This window comes from Phacochoerus africanus, chromosome 4 (genome assembly GCF_016906955.1).
Source record: "Phacochoerus africanus isolate WHEZ1 chromosome 4, ROS_Pafr_v1, whole genome shotgun sequence".
Lineage (NCBI taxonomy): Eukaryota > Metazoa > Chordata > Mammalia > Artiodactyla > Suidae > Phacochoerus > Phacochoerus africanus.
The window spans coordinates 72,498,990-72,517,189 of record NC_062547.1 but is presented as its reverse complement, the minus strand read 5'-3'; the positions used below and the strand labels follow the sequence as shown (position 1 = coordinate 72,517,189).

Here is an 18,200-nt window from a genome sequence, read left to right as displayed (position 1 = left end):
AATCAGCATCATACAGAATGCATGTATCAACTTTGTCAAAACCCAGAAACAACCTGAATGTCCCCAATAGGAGGAAACATAGATGAGTGTGTGTGTGTGTATATATATATATATATATATATATATATATCCACTGTATATCCACTTAAACATATCCAGTATATATGTAAACTCATATATATGTATGTGTGTGTATATATATATTTGCACATATCCATTTTATATATATGTATGTATATAAATATATATGAGTGTGTATGTGTATATATATATACTGGCCATGTGTATATACACACACACACACACACATTCTATTGAGATAGAAAATGTATACCATAAATCAGTTTTTTTTTTGGTCTTTTCATCTTTTCAGGGCTGCACCCGTGGCATATGGAAGTTCCCAGGCTAGGGGTCTAATCGGAGCTACAGCTGCTGGCCTATGCCAGAGCCACAGCAGTGCCAGATCCGAGCTGCATCTGTGACCTACACCACAGCCCACGGCAACACTAGATCCTTAACCCACAGAGCAAGGCCAGGGATTGAACCCTGCAACCTCATGGTTCCTAGTCAGATTCGTTTCCATTGCGCCAGGACGAGAACTCCACAAAGAATAAATCTTAAGTGTAGACTCACTGAATTTCTACCCATGTGACTGCCACTCAGATCAATGCATAGAACATTTCTATCATCACAGAAAGTCTTATTGGATGTTCTTACTGCTAGTCCATCCTGCCTCCCGGAGGGAACCACTATCTGATCTATCAGTTAGGTTTGCCTGTTCTTGAACTTCCTATAAGCCAATTGTACAGCATATAATCTCACTGCATGTTAGTGTGGTTACTTGACACCATGACACGTTCTTTTTCGTTGCTGTATTGTATTCCACAGTATGATTGCTTTGTGCTGTGTTTGTTCATTTTACTAAGCACATTGGGTTTGTTGCCAGTTTGGGGGCTCTTGTGAGTAGAGCTGCTGAGAACATTCTTGTCTTGGTCTCTCTGTGGACCTATGTTTTCATTTCCCTTGCTGATATATACAGGAGTGGATACTTCTGTGGAGACCACCAAACAGTTTTCCAAAGTGGATTCTTTCCAGCTGTGTAGGAATGGGCTGTTGAGTGGTGGCTACCCTCTCTCTTTAAATTGTTTTCATGTTAAAAACTTTTTTTTTTAATGTCTTTTTGGGCCACACCTGCAGCACATGGAGGTTCTTGGCCTGGGGCTCGATTTAGAGCTATAGCTGCCGCCCTACACCACAGCCACAGCAACACCAGATCTGAGCCACATCTGTGACCTACACCACAGCTCACGGCAATGCCAGATCCTTAACCCACTGAGCCAGGCCAGGGATCGAACCGGTATCCTCATGGATGCTAGTTGGGTTCATTAACCACTGAGCCACGACGGGAACTCCAAAAATATTTTTGAGTTGAAAACAAACCAAAAAAAGAATCCAAGAATCTGGGCAACTTCCAGTGCTCCACATTCTCACCACTATCACTCAGTATTGTCTGATTTTAAAATTTTCGCTATCTTGGTGGGTGGTGAGGCTCAGGTTTGAAAGTCCTCAACTGCCAGCCACGCCGTATCACGTCGTCCCTTCCCTCCAGGCCTGCCCAAGATGGAGGTGTGTCAGGAGTACTACGGGCTGCCCCCACCGCCAGGAGCCATCGGACCCTTTCTACGTCTCAGCCCGGGGGACATCGTGGAGCTCACCAAGGCCGAGGCCGAACAGAACTGGTGGGAGGTACAAGCTGGGGCCATTGGAGTGATGGAGAAGGGCCCAAGCATGGGGTCAGGGTGTGGGTGTCCTTGGGCATGGGATCCTGGGCCCCCTGGACTTTGGCAATGGAAGCCCCTTCTGGGGAGGGGGATGACCATGGGGATTTCTGGGGCTGGCCTGGGCCTTCTGAGCTGGTGGTCTTTCCAGGAAGTTGATACTAGTGTGGGCACCTCTCTGGGTCATTCAGGCTGCAGAGAGACAGATGGACAAGCAGAGTGACCACTGGGTGACAGACGGACACACACATGCATCGCGGATGCCTGTAACCTCTGAACATCTTTCCCTCCCATCTTTTTAGGGCAGGAATACGTCTACCAACGAAGTTGGCTGGTTTCCCTGTAACAGGGTCAAGCCCTATGTACATGTGAGTGCCTCAAGTCTGATTGGAGCGAGGGCAAGGGGGTCCACAGAGAGTCCTGTGAGGGCGGGCAGCGCTGGGGAGACCCTCTTAAAAATGGGAGGAGGTTGCTCATCCTGGCAGGTTATTACCTACCTTGATGACTGAGCCTGGAGGGGAAGCCACCTGGAGAAGGATGGCCCATCCTTGTCTCCTTGGTTCTCGTATGACGATCTTCCTCCGCATGAAGAGAGCAGCAGGGGTCCAGAAGCCTGGCCAGTCTCTGGCTTCCTTCACAAGCATCGAATGGAGTCCTATACAGGGTCATCCTCCTCTTCCCCCACCTCCACCCCTGCCTCCTGGCTCAGATCCTGTGAGCCAATCTGCCCATCCCTCTGCCCCGCCCCCATCCGTTTTTGGCCACGCCCATGGCAAGTAGACGTTCCCGGGTCAGGGCTGGCTCTTGCACTACAGTAGTAATCAGAGCCAAAGCAGCAGCACCACCAGATGCTCAACCCGCTGTGCCCCAGGGGCGCTCCCTTCCTCAGTCTTTATGCTGACTCCAAGTCTTTCCCTCCCTCCCCAAACTTCAGCCCTCTCTCATCCTCCCTCATGACCCCTCTGCCGCTTTCACTGGCGTCTGCTGGGAAGCTCATCTCCCGTTTTTGTCGCTTTCATTTGCTAAAATTCCAGACTTCCAGAAAAGTCGCGAGAATAATGCAAAGAACTCCCGATTATGCTTTACTCAGATACGCCAAGTGTTAACATTTTGTCCCCTGTGTTCTATCATTTGCTTTTTTTCTCGACATATTTTAATTTTGAAATGTCTAGTATTTATTTTTCCTGAGACGTCTAAGCTTACAGACATATTTCCCCCTCCTCTCTGAATATTTCCCAAAAGGAGAACCTTCTCTTATATAACCAGAGCATGAGTTTTAAATACATGAACTTCAACATAGAGATTATACTATTATATATTTAGACTATGTATTTATACTTTTACTAATTGTCCCTGAAATATCTTAGACTTTTTTTTTTTTTTTTTGGTTTGGGGTCATCCGGATCTCTCCACTATGGAATTACATTGGGAGTTTCCATCATTCCTTGAAAAGTTATTAGCTGATATTCTATTGTAAGGAAAAACTGTGGTTGCCATGTATCTGTGTATTATGTATGTACCTATGTATCTGTCAATCATCTATATATCTAATAATCATCTATGTATCTATCTCTGTATCTGTATGTTATCTATCTCAGGAAATGGTCCTGGATTTTGCCTCGCCCATGGCATTCAGAAGTTCCGGGGCCAGGGAACGAACCTCTGCCACAGCAGTGACAAAGCTGGATTCCTAACCCACTGCACCACCTTGGAACTTCATGTTCCTGGATTTTTATTTAAAAAGTGTCCCAGGGAGTTCCCATCGTGAGCAAACCTGACTAGTATCCATGAGGACTCAGGTTTGATCCCTGGCCTTGCTTAGTGGGTTAAGGATCTGGCATTGCTGTGAGCTGTGGTGTAGGTGTCAGACACGGCTCAGATCCCACGTTGCCCTGGCTGTGGTGTAGGCCAGCAGCTGCAGCTCTGAATTGACTGCTAGCCTGGAAACTTCCCATATGCCTTAGGTGCAGCCCTAAAAGACAGGAAAAAAAAAAAAAAGAATAAAATAAAATTTGTCCCAGCCTTGGACGTTCCCTGGTGGCTCAGTGGGTTAAGGGCTTGGCATTATTCCTGCTGTGACTTGGGTCACCACTGTGGTGCGGGTTTGATCCCTGGCCCCAGAACTTCCTCATGCTGTGGGCATGGCCAAAAAATAAAAATTAAAAAAAAAAAGTCTGTAAAAAAATTGCCTTAGCCTTGGCCAGTGGGCCTTTCAGATTAGCCTTTCCTTTTGACATGTCCCCATCCTTTGAGCCCTTCCTTACTTTCTAGCGCGATATCAGACTTCCCTTGCAGTTTTTCTGCCCCAATCTTGGAATCAACCATTTACCCAAGGAGCCCAGGTCCTTTTGGTGGGCCATGGCATTCAGAAGCCAAGCTCTGGGCATATCTTCAATTTCTTTCTGCACATTTAGCTGTCTCTTTAAAGCTGGTTCATTTGAGGGTGAACCGCTCTCTCCTCCTGGATTCTGGGGCCGTATGTATGTCCAAAGAAGAGTATAGTAGGCGCCTAATCAGTGATAGCGGAATGAATGAATGAATGAATGTAGGGCCCTGACCTCTGTTGCCATGCTGGACCCTTTGCCCTAAGTGTCGATCTCTATCTATGTCCCCAGGGTCCCCCCCAGGACCTGTCTGTTCATCTTTGGTGAGTATAACCACCTTTCTTATTTTCAGCTTGGGGTGCTCTGGGGCGGATGCCTGGGCTGGGCCGTGGGGTGGAAGTGGGGGCTACAAGCCAATAAGTTATTCATTCTTCAAACCTTGAGCCTTGACTGCTGGGCTCAGCCCTCAGCTGGGGGCTGCTAAGGAGAGAGCAGACAAAGGAGGGTCCTTGACTTTGGGAGATTGTGGTTTCACTGGAAGGCAAATGATGATGATGATGCTAATGGCAGTTCCCTCCCTCGCTTTTTTGAGCACCTACTGCTTATAGAGCAGTGAGGGGTGGGGGTTTACAATTTTGCTTCAGACCCCGCTGACCTGGGTCCAAATTCGGACTCCAACATATCCCTGTTGTGTGACCTTGGGCCAATAACTCAACTTCTCTATGCTTCAGCTTTCCTCTATGGAAAAGAGTTTTTTTTTTTGCTTTCTAGGGCCGCATCCACGGCACAGGGAGGTTCCCAGGCTAGGGGTCGAATCGGAGCCACAGCCACCGGCCTCCACCACAGACACAGCAATTCGGGATCCGAGCCGCGTCTATGACCTACACCACAGCTCACGGCAACACCAGATCCTTAACCCACTGAGTGAGGCCAGGGATCGAACCTACAACCTCATGGTTCCTAGTCAGACTCATTTCCGCTCACCATGATGAGAACTCCTGGAAAACAGATTTATAATAGTATCTATTTCATAGGGCTGTTAGGCTTCCATAGCCATGACCTATAAAGTGTTTAGTTGCGTTCCTGGCACACAAAAAGCACTTTATTATCTGTTGTTATTAGCGTTAGCTGTTATGACCTCATTTCGATCCATTCTAAAGTGCCCATCATCCCCCTCCTCACGTTTTAACATCTCTGGCATTGGAATGGCTCTTATAATTAGTGGAGTCTCAGTCTTCTGCCTAATTTTATGGACAGCAATTTTTATTTCATAATAGCTTGTGAAAGCACGGTGCAGTTTACAATTGTTGGAGTCTTGGGCTTGACCTAACGTGGTGGTGTTTTTATAACCATGTGCCAGCGCTTTAAGGATACGTTCAGTTCTCTCAATTATGCTTTGAAGTACCTGCTGTTCTTACTCCTTTTCTGCAAATGAGGAAACCAAGGCTCAGAGAGGGCAAGTGATTTGTTCAGTGTCACACAGTGAGAAAATGAGGAGGTGGGATTTGAACCCAAGTCTGCTTGCCTGCAAAGCCTGACCTGACTGCCTGTGGAGAGTATTAGTAACCAATGGGCATGATAAACATTCACGTCCTACAAAGTATGTGGGGCTCCAAATGTATTATTGCCATTTGTCGAAAATGTCCCTCGGTATTGAGGAATTTTATCTCCTCTTTTCAGAAGAGGAAATTGGGGTCAGAGTAACAAATCAGTTCCTGAGGTCACAGAGGGACTAAGGGGCAGAGGCAGGATTTAAGCCATGGTCTCTTGAGGCTGTAATCACTCCGCCACTGCCCTGTGGGATGTGGTCACCAGGGCTGGACAGGGATGAGAAGAGTAAGACCTTAACTTTGGGTGCAACCTTTAAGGGGGCGCCCCAAACTCAGGTAGCGAGATCCATACTATTTTAATGCAATATTTAAAATAAATCAAAAGCAAGCCAAAAGAAATCCATGATGAGCAAAATCTCAAAACTGTAAATAAAGACAAGATATGACCAAAAAAAATAATAATAAAAATATGACTGGGCTGGGAGTAGGGAAAGGTGAATTGTGGTGAAATAGGCAAGTGCAGAGTCAGATCTTGTTTTTATTTAAAATGTTGACATTTTGTCCATCGGGATTTTTTAAATTTATTTTTAAAATTGAGACATTCACATAACAGAAAATTAACCATTTAAGGTGGCACTTATGTTAATGTTGATGCTTCTATTACATATTCATGTTGACCTATCATATTATTATATATTATATAAAATTAATACATATTATATTATGTATCTACATTTATAGCATTATTCATATTTATATTGATATATTATCTATAGTAGATATTATCTATAACAACATATTATTTATGTTCACACATAGCATAAGTATTCAGATTCACATTTATATATTATCTGTAATTATATAGTGTATAAATAATATATATTGTTGACACATTATGTATTTACATTTATCGCATAAATTTTCATATATCATAAATAATTTATATGTATATATCACATATTATCTATAGTTAGTATATATTATTTACATTATACATTTAAATTTATGCCATAAATATATTCATATTCACATTTTATATTATCTATAATTGCATAGTATGTAATTAATATACTTTATTATATATTTACATTAATAGCATAAACACATTCATATTCACATTTATGTATCATTTGTAATTAATTTTTATCTATAGGTAATGTATATTTAATATATATTTAAATTTATGCCATAAATATATTCATATTCATGTTTTATATCATATAATTATATACTATCTATAATTAATATATATTATTTATGTTATATATGTTTATATTTCCAGAATAAATATATTTACATTCACATCTATATTAAATGGCATTTAATACCTTCACCAACCACCACGTCTATCTAGCCCCAGAACATTTTCATCACCCCCAAAAAGAAACCCCATCCCCCATTAGCAGTCATGACCTCTTCCCTTCCCCAGCCCTTGACAACCACTAATCTACTTTCTGTGGATTTACCTGTTCTGGACCCTTCATATGAATGGAATCACACACCACGTGGCCTTTTGTGTCTGGCTTCTCTCACTCCGTTTCAAGTTTTTAAGGTCTGGCCACGTCGTCGCTGGTGTCAGAGCTACATTCCTTTTTACAGCTGCTTTTTTTTTTTTTTTTGTCTTTTTGCCATTTTTTGGGCCGCTCCTGCGGCACATGGAGGTTCCCAGGCTAGGGGTCCATTCAGAGCTGTAGCCTTCAGCCTACGCCAGAGCCACAGCAACTCGGGATCCGAGCCGCGTCTGCAACCTACACCACAGCTCACGGCAACGCCGGATCATTAACCTACTGAGCAAGGCAGGGATCGAACCCGCAACCTCATGGTTCCTAGTCGGATTCGTTAACCACTGTGCCACGACAGGAACTCCCTACAGCTGCTTTTGCAGTCATTTTGCTTTTTTTTTTTTTTTTTTTAGGGCTGCATCTGCGGCATATGGAAGTTCCCTGGCTAGGAGTTGAATTGGAGCTGCAGCTGTTGGCCTATGCCACTGCCGCAGCCACTCGAACCACGTATGCAACGTATACCACGGTTCATGGCAACGCCGATCCTTTATCTCACTGAGTGAGGCCAGGGATGGAACCTGCTTCCTCATGGATGCTAGTCAGGCTCCTTACTGCTGAGCCACAATGGGAACTTCCTGTTTCGATTTTTAGAAATAGTGCGTTCAAATACGACTTATTATTTATCTCGATGACTGAGTTTTGTGGCTTGCCCTTTGAATTTTGCACCTGAGGCTAATGTCTTGATTTCCTCCCTCACCCTATTTTCATCCTGGTGACCACAGAGATGGGCAACCATGGACACTGGTAAATGCCTGACCAGGAATGCTGAATTTCAGAGTAAAAGAAAAAAAAAAACCAAAAAAAAAACACCCCAACAACTGGGAATTCTCTTGTGGCTTAGCAAGTTAAGGATCCTGAGTTGTCACTGCTGTAGCACGGGTTTGATCCCTGGCCTAGGCACTTCCCCATGCTGGGGCATGGCCAAAAAATAAAAAAAGAGAAACATAAAAATCCTCTGCTCCACTGTTCATCCTCCCCACCACCCAATCCCTGATTTAAAAAAACAACAACAACAACAAAAAAAAACACCCCACTTTCAACACTTTCAACAATTCTGAACCAAATATGTTTTCTTTTTCTTTTTCCCCACACCAAACAATTCTCCAATTCTCCAGACACCACCTGGGTGTGGTACAATTCAATTCAGTTCAGACACTATCTATCTGGAGTCAGTGTCAGATCCTATAAGTTAAGAGCTCACTCCCAAGGGACAATCCTCTACTTGAGATGCTAATCACAAGCCCAGGTCACCCCTACTTCTGACCCATTGGCTGTAAAGGGGACATTCTCACAACCATCTCTTTGGGTTGGATAATTTGCTCATACAAACTCACAGGACTTAGATAGACAGTTTACCTACTAAATGACCAGTTTATTATAAAAGGATCCTGCTCAGGAACAGCCAGATGGAAGAGGTGCACCGGGCAAGGTGTAGGAAAGGCAGCAGAGCTTCTGCCCCCTCTCTGGGTACCACCTCCTTGTGTTCACCAACCTAGAAGCTCCCCAAGACCATTTGGTTGGGGTTTGGATGAGGCATCACTGCATAAGCAAGACTGATTACATCACTGGCCATTAGTGATCAACTCATCTCCAGCCCCTCTTCCCTCCCCAGACATTGGGGTAGGGTGGGGCTAAAGGTTCTTCTGGTCACCAGCCCCCATCCTAAGGCTCTTGAGGAGCCCTCAGCCACCCGCCTAACCCCATCATCTCATCAGCATACACAAAGACACTCTCATCAGCATACACAAAGACACTGATCACTTAGGAGATGCCAGAGGTGTTAAGAGTTATATGCCAGGAAACGAGGGAGAGGCGCACAAAGACCAAATATATATTTCTCATTGCATCACTCTAAAACACAGTCATAGGCAAAGAGCCGTCTCCTGCAATCCAGGTATGAAATTTTGGTGTGACTTACAGAAGTCCAATGGCCACTGCATACTTTGGGATTCTGGCCACCACCTCACCACCCAGGGTTTACCTTGGTGTCTAAGGGCTGCTGGACCAAGGCTGACATTAACTTTAAAAATCATAGGGGTTTGGAGTTCCTGTTGGTGGCGCAGTGGAAACAAATCTGACTAGTATCCCTGAGGATGCAAGGTCAACCCCTGGCCTCGCTCAGTGGGTCAGGGAACCAGCGTTGCTGTGAGCTGTGGTGTAGGTCACAGACGTGGCTTGGATCCTGAGTTGCTGTGGCTGTGGTGTAGGCCGGCAGCTGTAGCACCGATTCGACCCTTAGCCTGGGAACTTCCATATGCTGCAGGTGCGGCCCTAAAAAGCAAATAAATAAATAAGTATAAAAGTCACAGGGGTTGGGGGGAAAAAGCAGCCTCAATAAGGCAATCTCCTCTCCTTGGTGTATCTTGACAGGTATGCTGGCCCCATGGAGCGTGCTGGGGCAGAAAGCATCCTCACCAACCGCTCGGATGGGACGTTCTTGGTGCGGCAGAGGGTGAAGGATGCTGCAGAATTTGCCATCAGCATTAAGTAATTCCTCCTTTTCTGACTCATCTCCCCTTGTGACCTGGGTGCTGCTGATGCTTTAGGAAGAAGGGAATGTCACGATAGTCACCTTTTTTTGAGCTCGTGCTGCATGTTTTTAATCTTTCTTATTCCTTTTAATTGACCGACAACCCATAGGAAAGAGATATGCTTCTTAGCAAGGCTCCAAGCCTGGAGTATTCCGCATACTCCAGGAAGAGGCAGAAATGCAACCTGCACCCAAGTCTTGCAGACCCTGGCTCTCCTGCCTCTCTGTTTCTTGGGTGAAGCTTCTTGCTCATGGTGGCTCGTTTCCTTGTTGGTTTTGTAATTTTGCCTTGTGATCTTAAGTGGGGCTTTCCCAGCAGGTATCTTTGCTGCCTGGGTCTCCAGAGATTTTCCATTGGCAATCAACAAGTAGATTTCTTTTTCAGACAAAGTTATTCTAGGTTACTTCCTTCATTCCCAATTACACAGGTAGTTTAATTTTAAACCCTAAATCCATATGAGGGCAGGACTGAGATTGTGAATTCTCAGCAGTGACTTTTCTGTGTTGGGTCTGAGACAAACAAGCTTTCTTATGGCCCCTGCTTTGCTGATGGGTGGAATTCTTCAAGACCACCCCTTTCCCTAAGTATGTAGTTTTTGACAATCCAGCCTTATGGAGTGTGGTCAGGTCTCAGTGCCGACTCTCCACCCTGCAAGGATCCACTAACTCATCTGATGTTTCTGTGTGATCAAGACATGTTCTCCTTGGTTACCAAGATCAGCAAAGCCTATAGGGTGGCAGTTGATGCTTCCTGCCTACTTTTTAGTTTCATCCCTCATTTTTGGCCTCTGGGGATTTCCCTTACTTTTTTTGAGAGTTCACCGTTTTTCCCCGGCATTTCTGGGGGTGGGGGACTTGGAGAAGGAGATTTTTTATCATTATTATTCTTATTATCTAGGTCAGATTGGCAGATGGTTCTGCCACTGCATGTTTCTTCCGTGTCCTTACTAGTCCGTGGTGCACCATATTGGTGGAAGTGGGTTCCTTCTCCAGTGTCCTTTAGAGTCTGTGGTGCTCCTTGGTGGTGCAAGTGGAGGTTTTGTCCTATCTATTCTAGAACAGTGCTTTCTTTACGACATCCTCTTGACTTCTCAACGATCCTGTGAGTCAAGGAAGATGTTGCCTGTTATACAGAGGAAGAAATTAAGGCTTAGAGCAGCAAAGGCTCCAGAAAAGGGATCCAGTTGGGCTCCAGGGGTCGCCCCCTCCTTGAAGTAGCCAAGAATGCTTCTTCCATGGTTGGGGTGGTGTGTAGCCTGGGGCTGAGCAGTGACAGGAGATGGCCCTGAATTTCCAGACCCAGGGCCCCATGACTATCTCACTCTCTTCCCTGTTTCCAGGTATAATGTTGAAGTCAAGCATATTAAAATCATGACGGGAGAAGGACTCTACCGGATTACAGAAAAGAAGGCTTTCCGAGGGCTTACGGTAAGGGCTGATCTACCCGTCACCTCAGCCTTCTAGAATCTAGGCAGGACCCTTCCTGAAGCTCTATCTTGAGGACCCCCTTTCCTATGTTTCAGGACAGCCCCTCCAAGAACACTAAGGAGCAATTGACTTTATTTATTTATTCATTTATTTTGCTCTATAAGGCCATACCTGTGCCATGTGGAAGTTCCCAGGCTAGGGGTCAAATTGGAGCTGCAGCTGCCGGCCTACACCACAGCCACAGCAATGCCAGCTCTGAGCCATGTCTGTGACCTACACCACAGCTCACGGCAACACTGGATCTTTAACCCACTGAGGGAGGCCAGATGTTGAACCCACATCCTCATGGATACTATGGATACTGCTAAGCCACTATGGGAATTCCAGGAGCAATTGGCTTTAAACTCATTTTCCTAATGCCCAGCAATAATAATAATAATAATAATAATAATAATAATAATAATAATAAACATAATAGAAGTGAGTATTTATAAGCACTTACTGAGTATCACATATAAATAGGATTCCTGTTAATCCCCTCAACTCACTCTTGAGTTCCCATCTCACAGATGGGGGAAACTGAAGTTTAATTCTCATATCACAGAATGGCAGAGGCCCTATTTTTATTCAGCCATGCCCTCGGCATGTGGAAATTTCCGGGCCAGGGATCGAACCTGCACCACAGCAGCAATTTGAGCCACTGCAGTGACAACACTAGATCCTTAACCTGCTGAGCTCACTAGAGAACTCCCAGAGCCTCTATTTTTGTCAAGCATCAAGACTCAGCTCTGCCTAACCTGCTCAATGACCATTTCATGGAGAATCCGAACATCTTTAAATGTTTTGGCTTCTGTTTGGTGCCCTGTAATTTCGGGCTACCTGTTAGACGTTTTAAGCCCATTGGTCTAAGGCACATGGATCTCACTCATGGTCTGCAGATCCTTAAGGAGCTTTGAGTCTTCTGAAGGAAAATCCAGAATTGTGCATATATCTGCATTTTTTTTTTTTAAGGAAGATATCTCAGACTTCACTTGATCCTACACTTGATCCATTGGATCCTTGAGTGCCCAGAAGGTTAGGGACTGTTCGTTCATTCTACAAATCTTTTTCTTCATCAAACTTAAATTTTTTTTTTTTTTAGTTTTTTAAGGATGTAAAGTTGATTTCCAATGCTCTGTTAGTTTCAGGTATACAGCAAGTGATTAAGTTATATATTATATATATGTACATACACACACACACACACATCTGTATATACACATAGACGCACACATAAACTCTTTTTCAGATTCTTTTCCATTATAGGTATTGAATATAATTCCCTGTGCTACTCAGTAGTTCCTTGTTGGTTATCTATTTTGTACGTAGTAGTGTGATCTGTTAATCCCCAACTCTTAATTTATCCCTTTCCTCCCTTTCCCCTGTGGTAACCATAAGTTTGTTTTCTTTGTCTGTAAATCTAGTTCCATTTTGTAAATAAGTTCATTTGTATCATTTTAAAAAAGATTCCACATATAAGTGATATCATATGGCACTTGTCTTTCAATATCTGACTTACTTCACATAGTATGATCATCTCTAGGTCCATCCATGTTGTTGCAAATGACATTATTTCATTCTTTTTTATGGCTGAGTAATATTTCATTGTATATACGCACCCCATCTTCTGTATCCGTTCATCTGTTGGTGGACATTTAGGTTGCCTCCATGTCTTGGCTATTGTAAAAAGTGCTGCTATGAACATTGGGGTGCATGTATCTTTTAAAATTAGCGTTTTCATCTTTTCCGGATATATACCCAGAAATGGGATATATTATTCTTGAAAAAAATGTCCCCCTTCATTTTTTTATTTCTGAAAAATTCTGAAAGGTTACTAGAATAGTGTTATGAATATTTGTGGACCTTTCATCTGGATTTACTAATTGTTAATATTCTGCCTCTTTTGCTTTCTCTCTCTTTCTACCTCTCCCCTGCCCCAGTCATGCATTTATTCTTCACTATTTAGGAGTAATTTGCAGGCAGCCAGATCTTTCCTGTAAACACTTTAGCACGGGTATCTGAAGAGCCAAAACATTCTCTTGCCTCATTATCACAGCCAGAAAGTTGAACATTGCTACAAAATTATTATCTAATATATAGCCTGTTTTCCAAGCTCCCTGATTGCCCTGATTATGTTTTTTATAGCTGTTTTTCCCAGAGGGCTCACACATTGCATTCATCTCCTTAAAATGTCTCTGTTTTTTTTAGGGCCGCACTCCTGGCATATGGAGATTCCCAGGCTAGGGGTCATTCGGAGCTACAGCTGCTGGCCTACACCACAGCCACAGCAATGTAGGATCCGAGCCACATCTGCGACCTACACCACAGCTCAGGGTAACGCTGGATCCTTAACCCACTGAGCGAGGCCAGGGATCGAACCTACATCCTCATGGATGCTAGTCAGATTTGTTTTCCCTGAGCCATGATGGGAACTATGATTCTTTGATAAATATATAATGAAGTGAACTGGCTATTAGGGGAACTGGCTTGAGACCATGTAACTTCTTCCGTATAAAATGGTCCTGGCTGACCAGTAGGGAAGTGAGCTCCACGTCACAGGGAGCATTCAAGGAGTCTATTGCCAGAGAGGCCACAAGGAAGGACCTGTTTCCTGGGATGAGATGGATGTAGCTCCTTCCAGTTCTACAGCATCCCCCTCCCGCCCCCCGCCCAATAGGCTGACCTGGAAAAGCATCTGTCCTGCTGTTCTCTTTCCAGGAGCTGGTTGAATTCTACCAACAGAACTCCCTGAAAGATTGCTTCAAGTCACTGGACACCACCTTGCAGTTCCCCTTTAAGGAGCCTGAGAGGAGAGCCATCAGCAAACCTCCAGGTAGGAGGTCTCTAGATGGGGGTCTGCAGTGCCAGCTTCCTCCCATTGTGGAGGGAAAGTCTGGGGAAACCACAGGCGTTCCTTCCAGTGGGTGTAGAGAAGTCTTCTCGGTGAAACCATCTGAACATTTTTCCACTTTCAGTCTTTCCCTTTGCCCTTGAGAAGTTTGCATATCCATTGACTTGGATGGAAGGTGGAGTAGGGGTTCCTTTCATATTTAGGAATCTGAGGACACCAGGGACCAGAAGCATTCTCCCCTGCACCTTTTAAGCCTTTATTTTTGTGAGTTTTTTTGTTTGTTTGTTTGTTTGTTTGCCTTTTGAGGGCTACACCTTTGGCATATGGAGGTTCCCAGGCTAGGGGTTGAATGGGAGCTGAAGCCTCCAGCCTATACACAGCCACAGCAATGTAGGATCCGAGCGGCGTCTGCGACCTACACCACAGCTCATGGCAATGCCGGATCCTTAACCCACTGAGCGAGGCCAGGGATGGAACCCACATCCTCATGGATGCTAGTCCGGTTCATTACCACTGGGCCACCACGGGAACTCCTAAGCCTTTTGTATCAATATCAGGCCTTAGTTAGTATCTACAATCTTCTTCCACAAAAAGGCAAGACTGTTAGCACACTCTTATTTCTCTTTTCCTTTGTATCGCTCCTTCACCTGGTTTGTTGAAATTATTTGGAATGTTGGCTGTGAATGAATGAAAACAACTGTATTGTAGGAATTTTTTCTTTACCATTGCAGTTCACTTTGCAAATACAGTATCAAGAATTATTTAGACTCTGTATTTCTTGTTTTCCACGTTTTTCTTTATTTTCAAAATTCCTTATTCCGATTCAAGTTTCATTTTGCTGGAGTGCATTCTGGTGTAACTTTTTTGAAACAGTCACACGGGGGGTGGAGTGTCTGAGTTCTTACACCTCCAGAAATTTTAAATCTGGATTTAAAAATTAATTATTATTAAAATGATATATTTTTGAAGAAGCCACACCAGCATAACATCAGGACTCAGAGACCAAAATTGCCCCTATTTTTATCACCCCGTCAAATATGTTTCTGTCTGTCTCTCCGTTCCTTTCTTTGTCCTGGTTGTATATGGACATTCCATCTTAGCATCTTTGCAGAAATACTATACATGAATTTTATATTCTATAATGTCACTTTATATTGTGACATTTATTACATTTGAAATGTTTTCTGTGTCCTTTTCCCCCCTTGCTTTTCTTTCTCTGATTCTCTCTTTTGCAATCCTTGGACATTCTTAATATAATGAATGTTATCTGGAATGGAAAACCCCACATCATTCTTCTGTTTCTTTTACTGTGAATAGATGCAAAACATTTAAGAGATGATAAATGGTATTATTTTCTAAATGTGGATGCTGGTTGGGCTAGAAGGATGATTCTGGGAATACAGCTGTGCCCCCCTCCGAACACGGGGTGCCTCACACTCAGCATAAAGGAGCATCGAGGGGCCCTTCGTCCTGGTGTACCCTCCTGGGAGCATTCCCTGCCCACCCTCACCCCCATCCCCAGACAGTGGGTGGGTGTCTGCTTTGTACCCCCTTCCCACATCTGCTGTCCCCCCACACAGCGGGAAGCACCAAGTACTTTGGGACAGCCAAAGCCCGCTATGACTTCTGCGCCCGGGACCGATCGGAACTGTCCCTGAAGGAGGGTGACATCATCAAGATCCTGAACAAGAAGGGACAGCAGGGCTGGTGGCGAGGGGAGATTTATGGCCGGGTGAGTCAGGGTGGAGTTTGGGAGCCCCAGGGAAAGGGCGTAGGGTGAACTGGGCGTCTTGGTGGCGTGAAGAAGGTGGGCAGTGGTCCTGGGGAGGGCGTCTCTAGTTGGAAGGGATGAGGGGCAGATTTCATTTATGCACCTTGCATTTATTATTTTTTTAATTTTTATTACTCAATGAATTTATTACATTTATAGTTGTACAAAGATCATCACAATCCAATTTTATAGGATTCCCATTCCACAACCCCAGCGCATCCCCCCACCCCCCGAACTGTCTCCTTTGCACCTTGCATTTAAGTATTGAGCACCTACTATGTGCCGGGCATTCAGCCAGGTGCCAGAGAGGCAAAGATGAGCCCGACACAATTACTGCTCTCGTGAAACTCATAGTTTAGTGAGAAGCATAGACTTGTACACATGCAGTTGCAATAGTAAGCAGTCAAGATTGAGAAGGGAAATCATAAGGCACCCTGGGAGCCCTGAGGGGAACTCCTGAGCCACCCTGGGAGCAGGACAGGATGCCTTCTAAGAGGCCAAGCTGATCACTGAGGGATGAGATAAGTGAGCCGAGTACAAGGTCATGGGGGCGGGGTGTGGGGTTGGTGTGTGGGAAATTATTCCAGGCAGAGAAACCAGCATGTGCAAAGGCCCTGGGGTGAGAGAGTGATTGGCATGTTTAGGGAGCATGAAGGGAAGGATTCATCTATCTTGTTCACTGCCATATCACCAGTGCCCAGGGCAGTGACGTTGCATCGTAGGTGCTCAACTGAATCATATCAAGAGGCAGAACTGGGACCCACTGCCTTTGCCTTTTGGGTTCTTCTGTCTGCCTGAATTTGGACTTTCAGGAGAGAGCTCAAGTTTTCTCAAAAAAGTTTGTTTCTGCCTGGTTCTTATTTTTGTCTCTCAAAGGCAGAGGGTCTTTGTGTCATGTGCTGATGAATTCCTTGTATCTAGACTATTGCCTGGGATGTATGGGTTTCTCGAAAAATATTTATTAAATGAAGATAAGGCCGCTGGTTAGGAGCCTAAATTCTACCAGAGGAAAAGATACGTGAAAAGTGACCTGGATAATGACTCAGGTGAATGGTTTTAGGAACCATGAAGGGTAAATTCAGTGTGTGATGGAGGACACTTGAGGGAGCCTTTTGGGAGTGTTTAGGAAGGTCTGGGCTGTAAAGAATTCACCTGTCTATCCAGTCATCCATCTATCATCATTCTATCCATCTATCTATAATTTCATCCATCATTCTATCCATCATCCATCCCTCATTCCATCCATTCATCCATCCATCCATCCATCCATCCATCCATCCATCCATCCATCCTTCTCTCCTTTCAGTAAATATTTATTAAATATCTATGGCATTCCAGGAACGATTCTAGGCTGTTGGAACTCAGTGATCAATAAGATAGACAAAAATCCCTGCCCTATTGTAGTGAAGGGAGAGGAGACAGACAAGCCTATAAGAAAGTAACATAAGTCATCGATTAGGTGGTGAGAAGTTTTATGGAAAGGAGGAAAGAGGGATAAGGAGTGTTGGGGTGGGTGGGATTACAATTTTTAATAGTTGTGAAGTTCTTAAGGATAAGGTGATACAGACGTAAAGGACTGTAGGAGGTGAGAGCGGTCAGCTGAGGGTATATCTGGGGGAGGTACTTTCTGCAGTAGAAGGTATGGCAGGTGCAAAGGCCCTGAGGTAGGAAGAAACAAGGAACAGCAGGAGAAGATGCAGAGGCTGCCCTGACCACTTCCCTGTCTCTTTCCAGGTTGGCTGGTTCCCCTCCAATTATGTGGAAGAAGATTATTCTGAGTACTGCTGAGCTTTGGCACATTGGCAAAGAGATGAGAAACTACTCTCGGCTCTGAGCCCAGGATGAACAGGCAGCGGGGCCAGTGGCTTTGACAGGTCCTGGTGGGCTGAGAGCCCAGGATGAATGGTAGAGAGTCAGTGTGCAGGTGGCAGGGCTCCTGGGATGTTGCCCTGGTGCAATTAATTTATAACACACTGATTTCCTTCTGGGTCCCCTTGAGAAGGCGGGACTCAAGGCAATAGCTTTTAATAAAATGATAATTGGACAGACTGGTATCATTCAGAAAGCCCTAGAAGGCTAAAGGTGGGAAGGGGCATTGGGACACAGACAAAACTCCCTGGCCAATTCCTGCCTTCCAGCTGTATCACCGTCCTCTACCATTTAAAATAACACCTGGGAGTTCCCATCGGGTGGCTCAGTGGTTAACGAACCTGACTAGCATCCACGAGGACGCGGGTTTGATTTCTGGCCTCTGGCTTTGCCCTGAGCTATGATGTAGGTCACAGACGTGGCTTGGATCCTGTGTTGCGGTGGCTGTGGCCTAGGCCTGCAGCTATAGCTCCAATTGGACCCCTAGCCTGAGAACCT

The 18,200-nt window shown here is 44.6% G+C and overlaps 1 protein-coding gene across 1 annotated transcript in view; it reads left to right on the top strand.

Moving 5' to 3' along the window:
- Window positions 1-17,877, top strand: part of VAV1 (vav guanine nucleotide exchange factor 1) — a 63,052-nt gene extending 45,175 nt beyond the window's left edge. Inside the window, exons 20-27 of the mRNA XM_047777316.1 lie at window positions 1,610-1,746; window positions 2,081-2,146; window positions 4,394-4,425; window positions 9,585-9,701; window positions 11,085-11,172; window positions 13,930-14,044; window positions 15,643-15,794; window positions 17,568-17,877. Coding sequence (XP_047633272.1) covers window positions 1,610-1,746; window positions 2,081-2,146; window positions 4,394-4,425; window positions 9,585-9,701; window positions 11,085-11,172; window positions 13,930-14,044; window positions 15,643-15,794; window positions 17,568-17,621 — 761 coding nt within the window. The 3' untranslated portion in view covers window positions 17,622-17,877. The remainder of the gene's footprint in view (window positions 1-1,609; window positions 1,747-2,080; window positions 2,147-4,393; window positions 4,426-9,584; window positions 9,702-11,084; window positions 11,173-13,929; window positions 14,045-15,642; window positions 15,795-17,567) is intronic.
- Window positions 17,878-18,200: the final 323 nt, after the last annotated feature.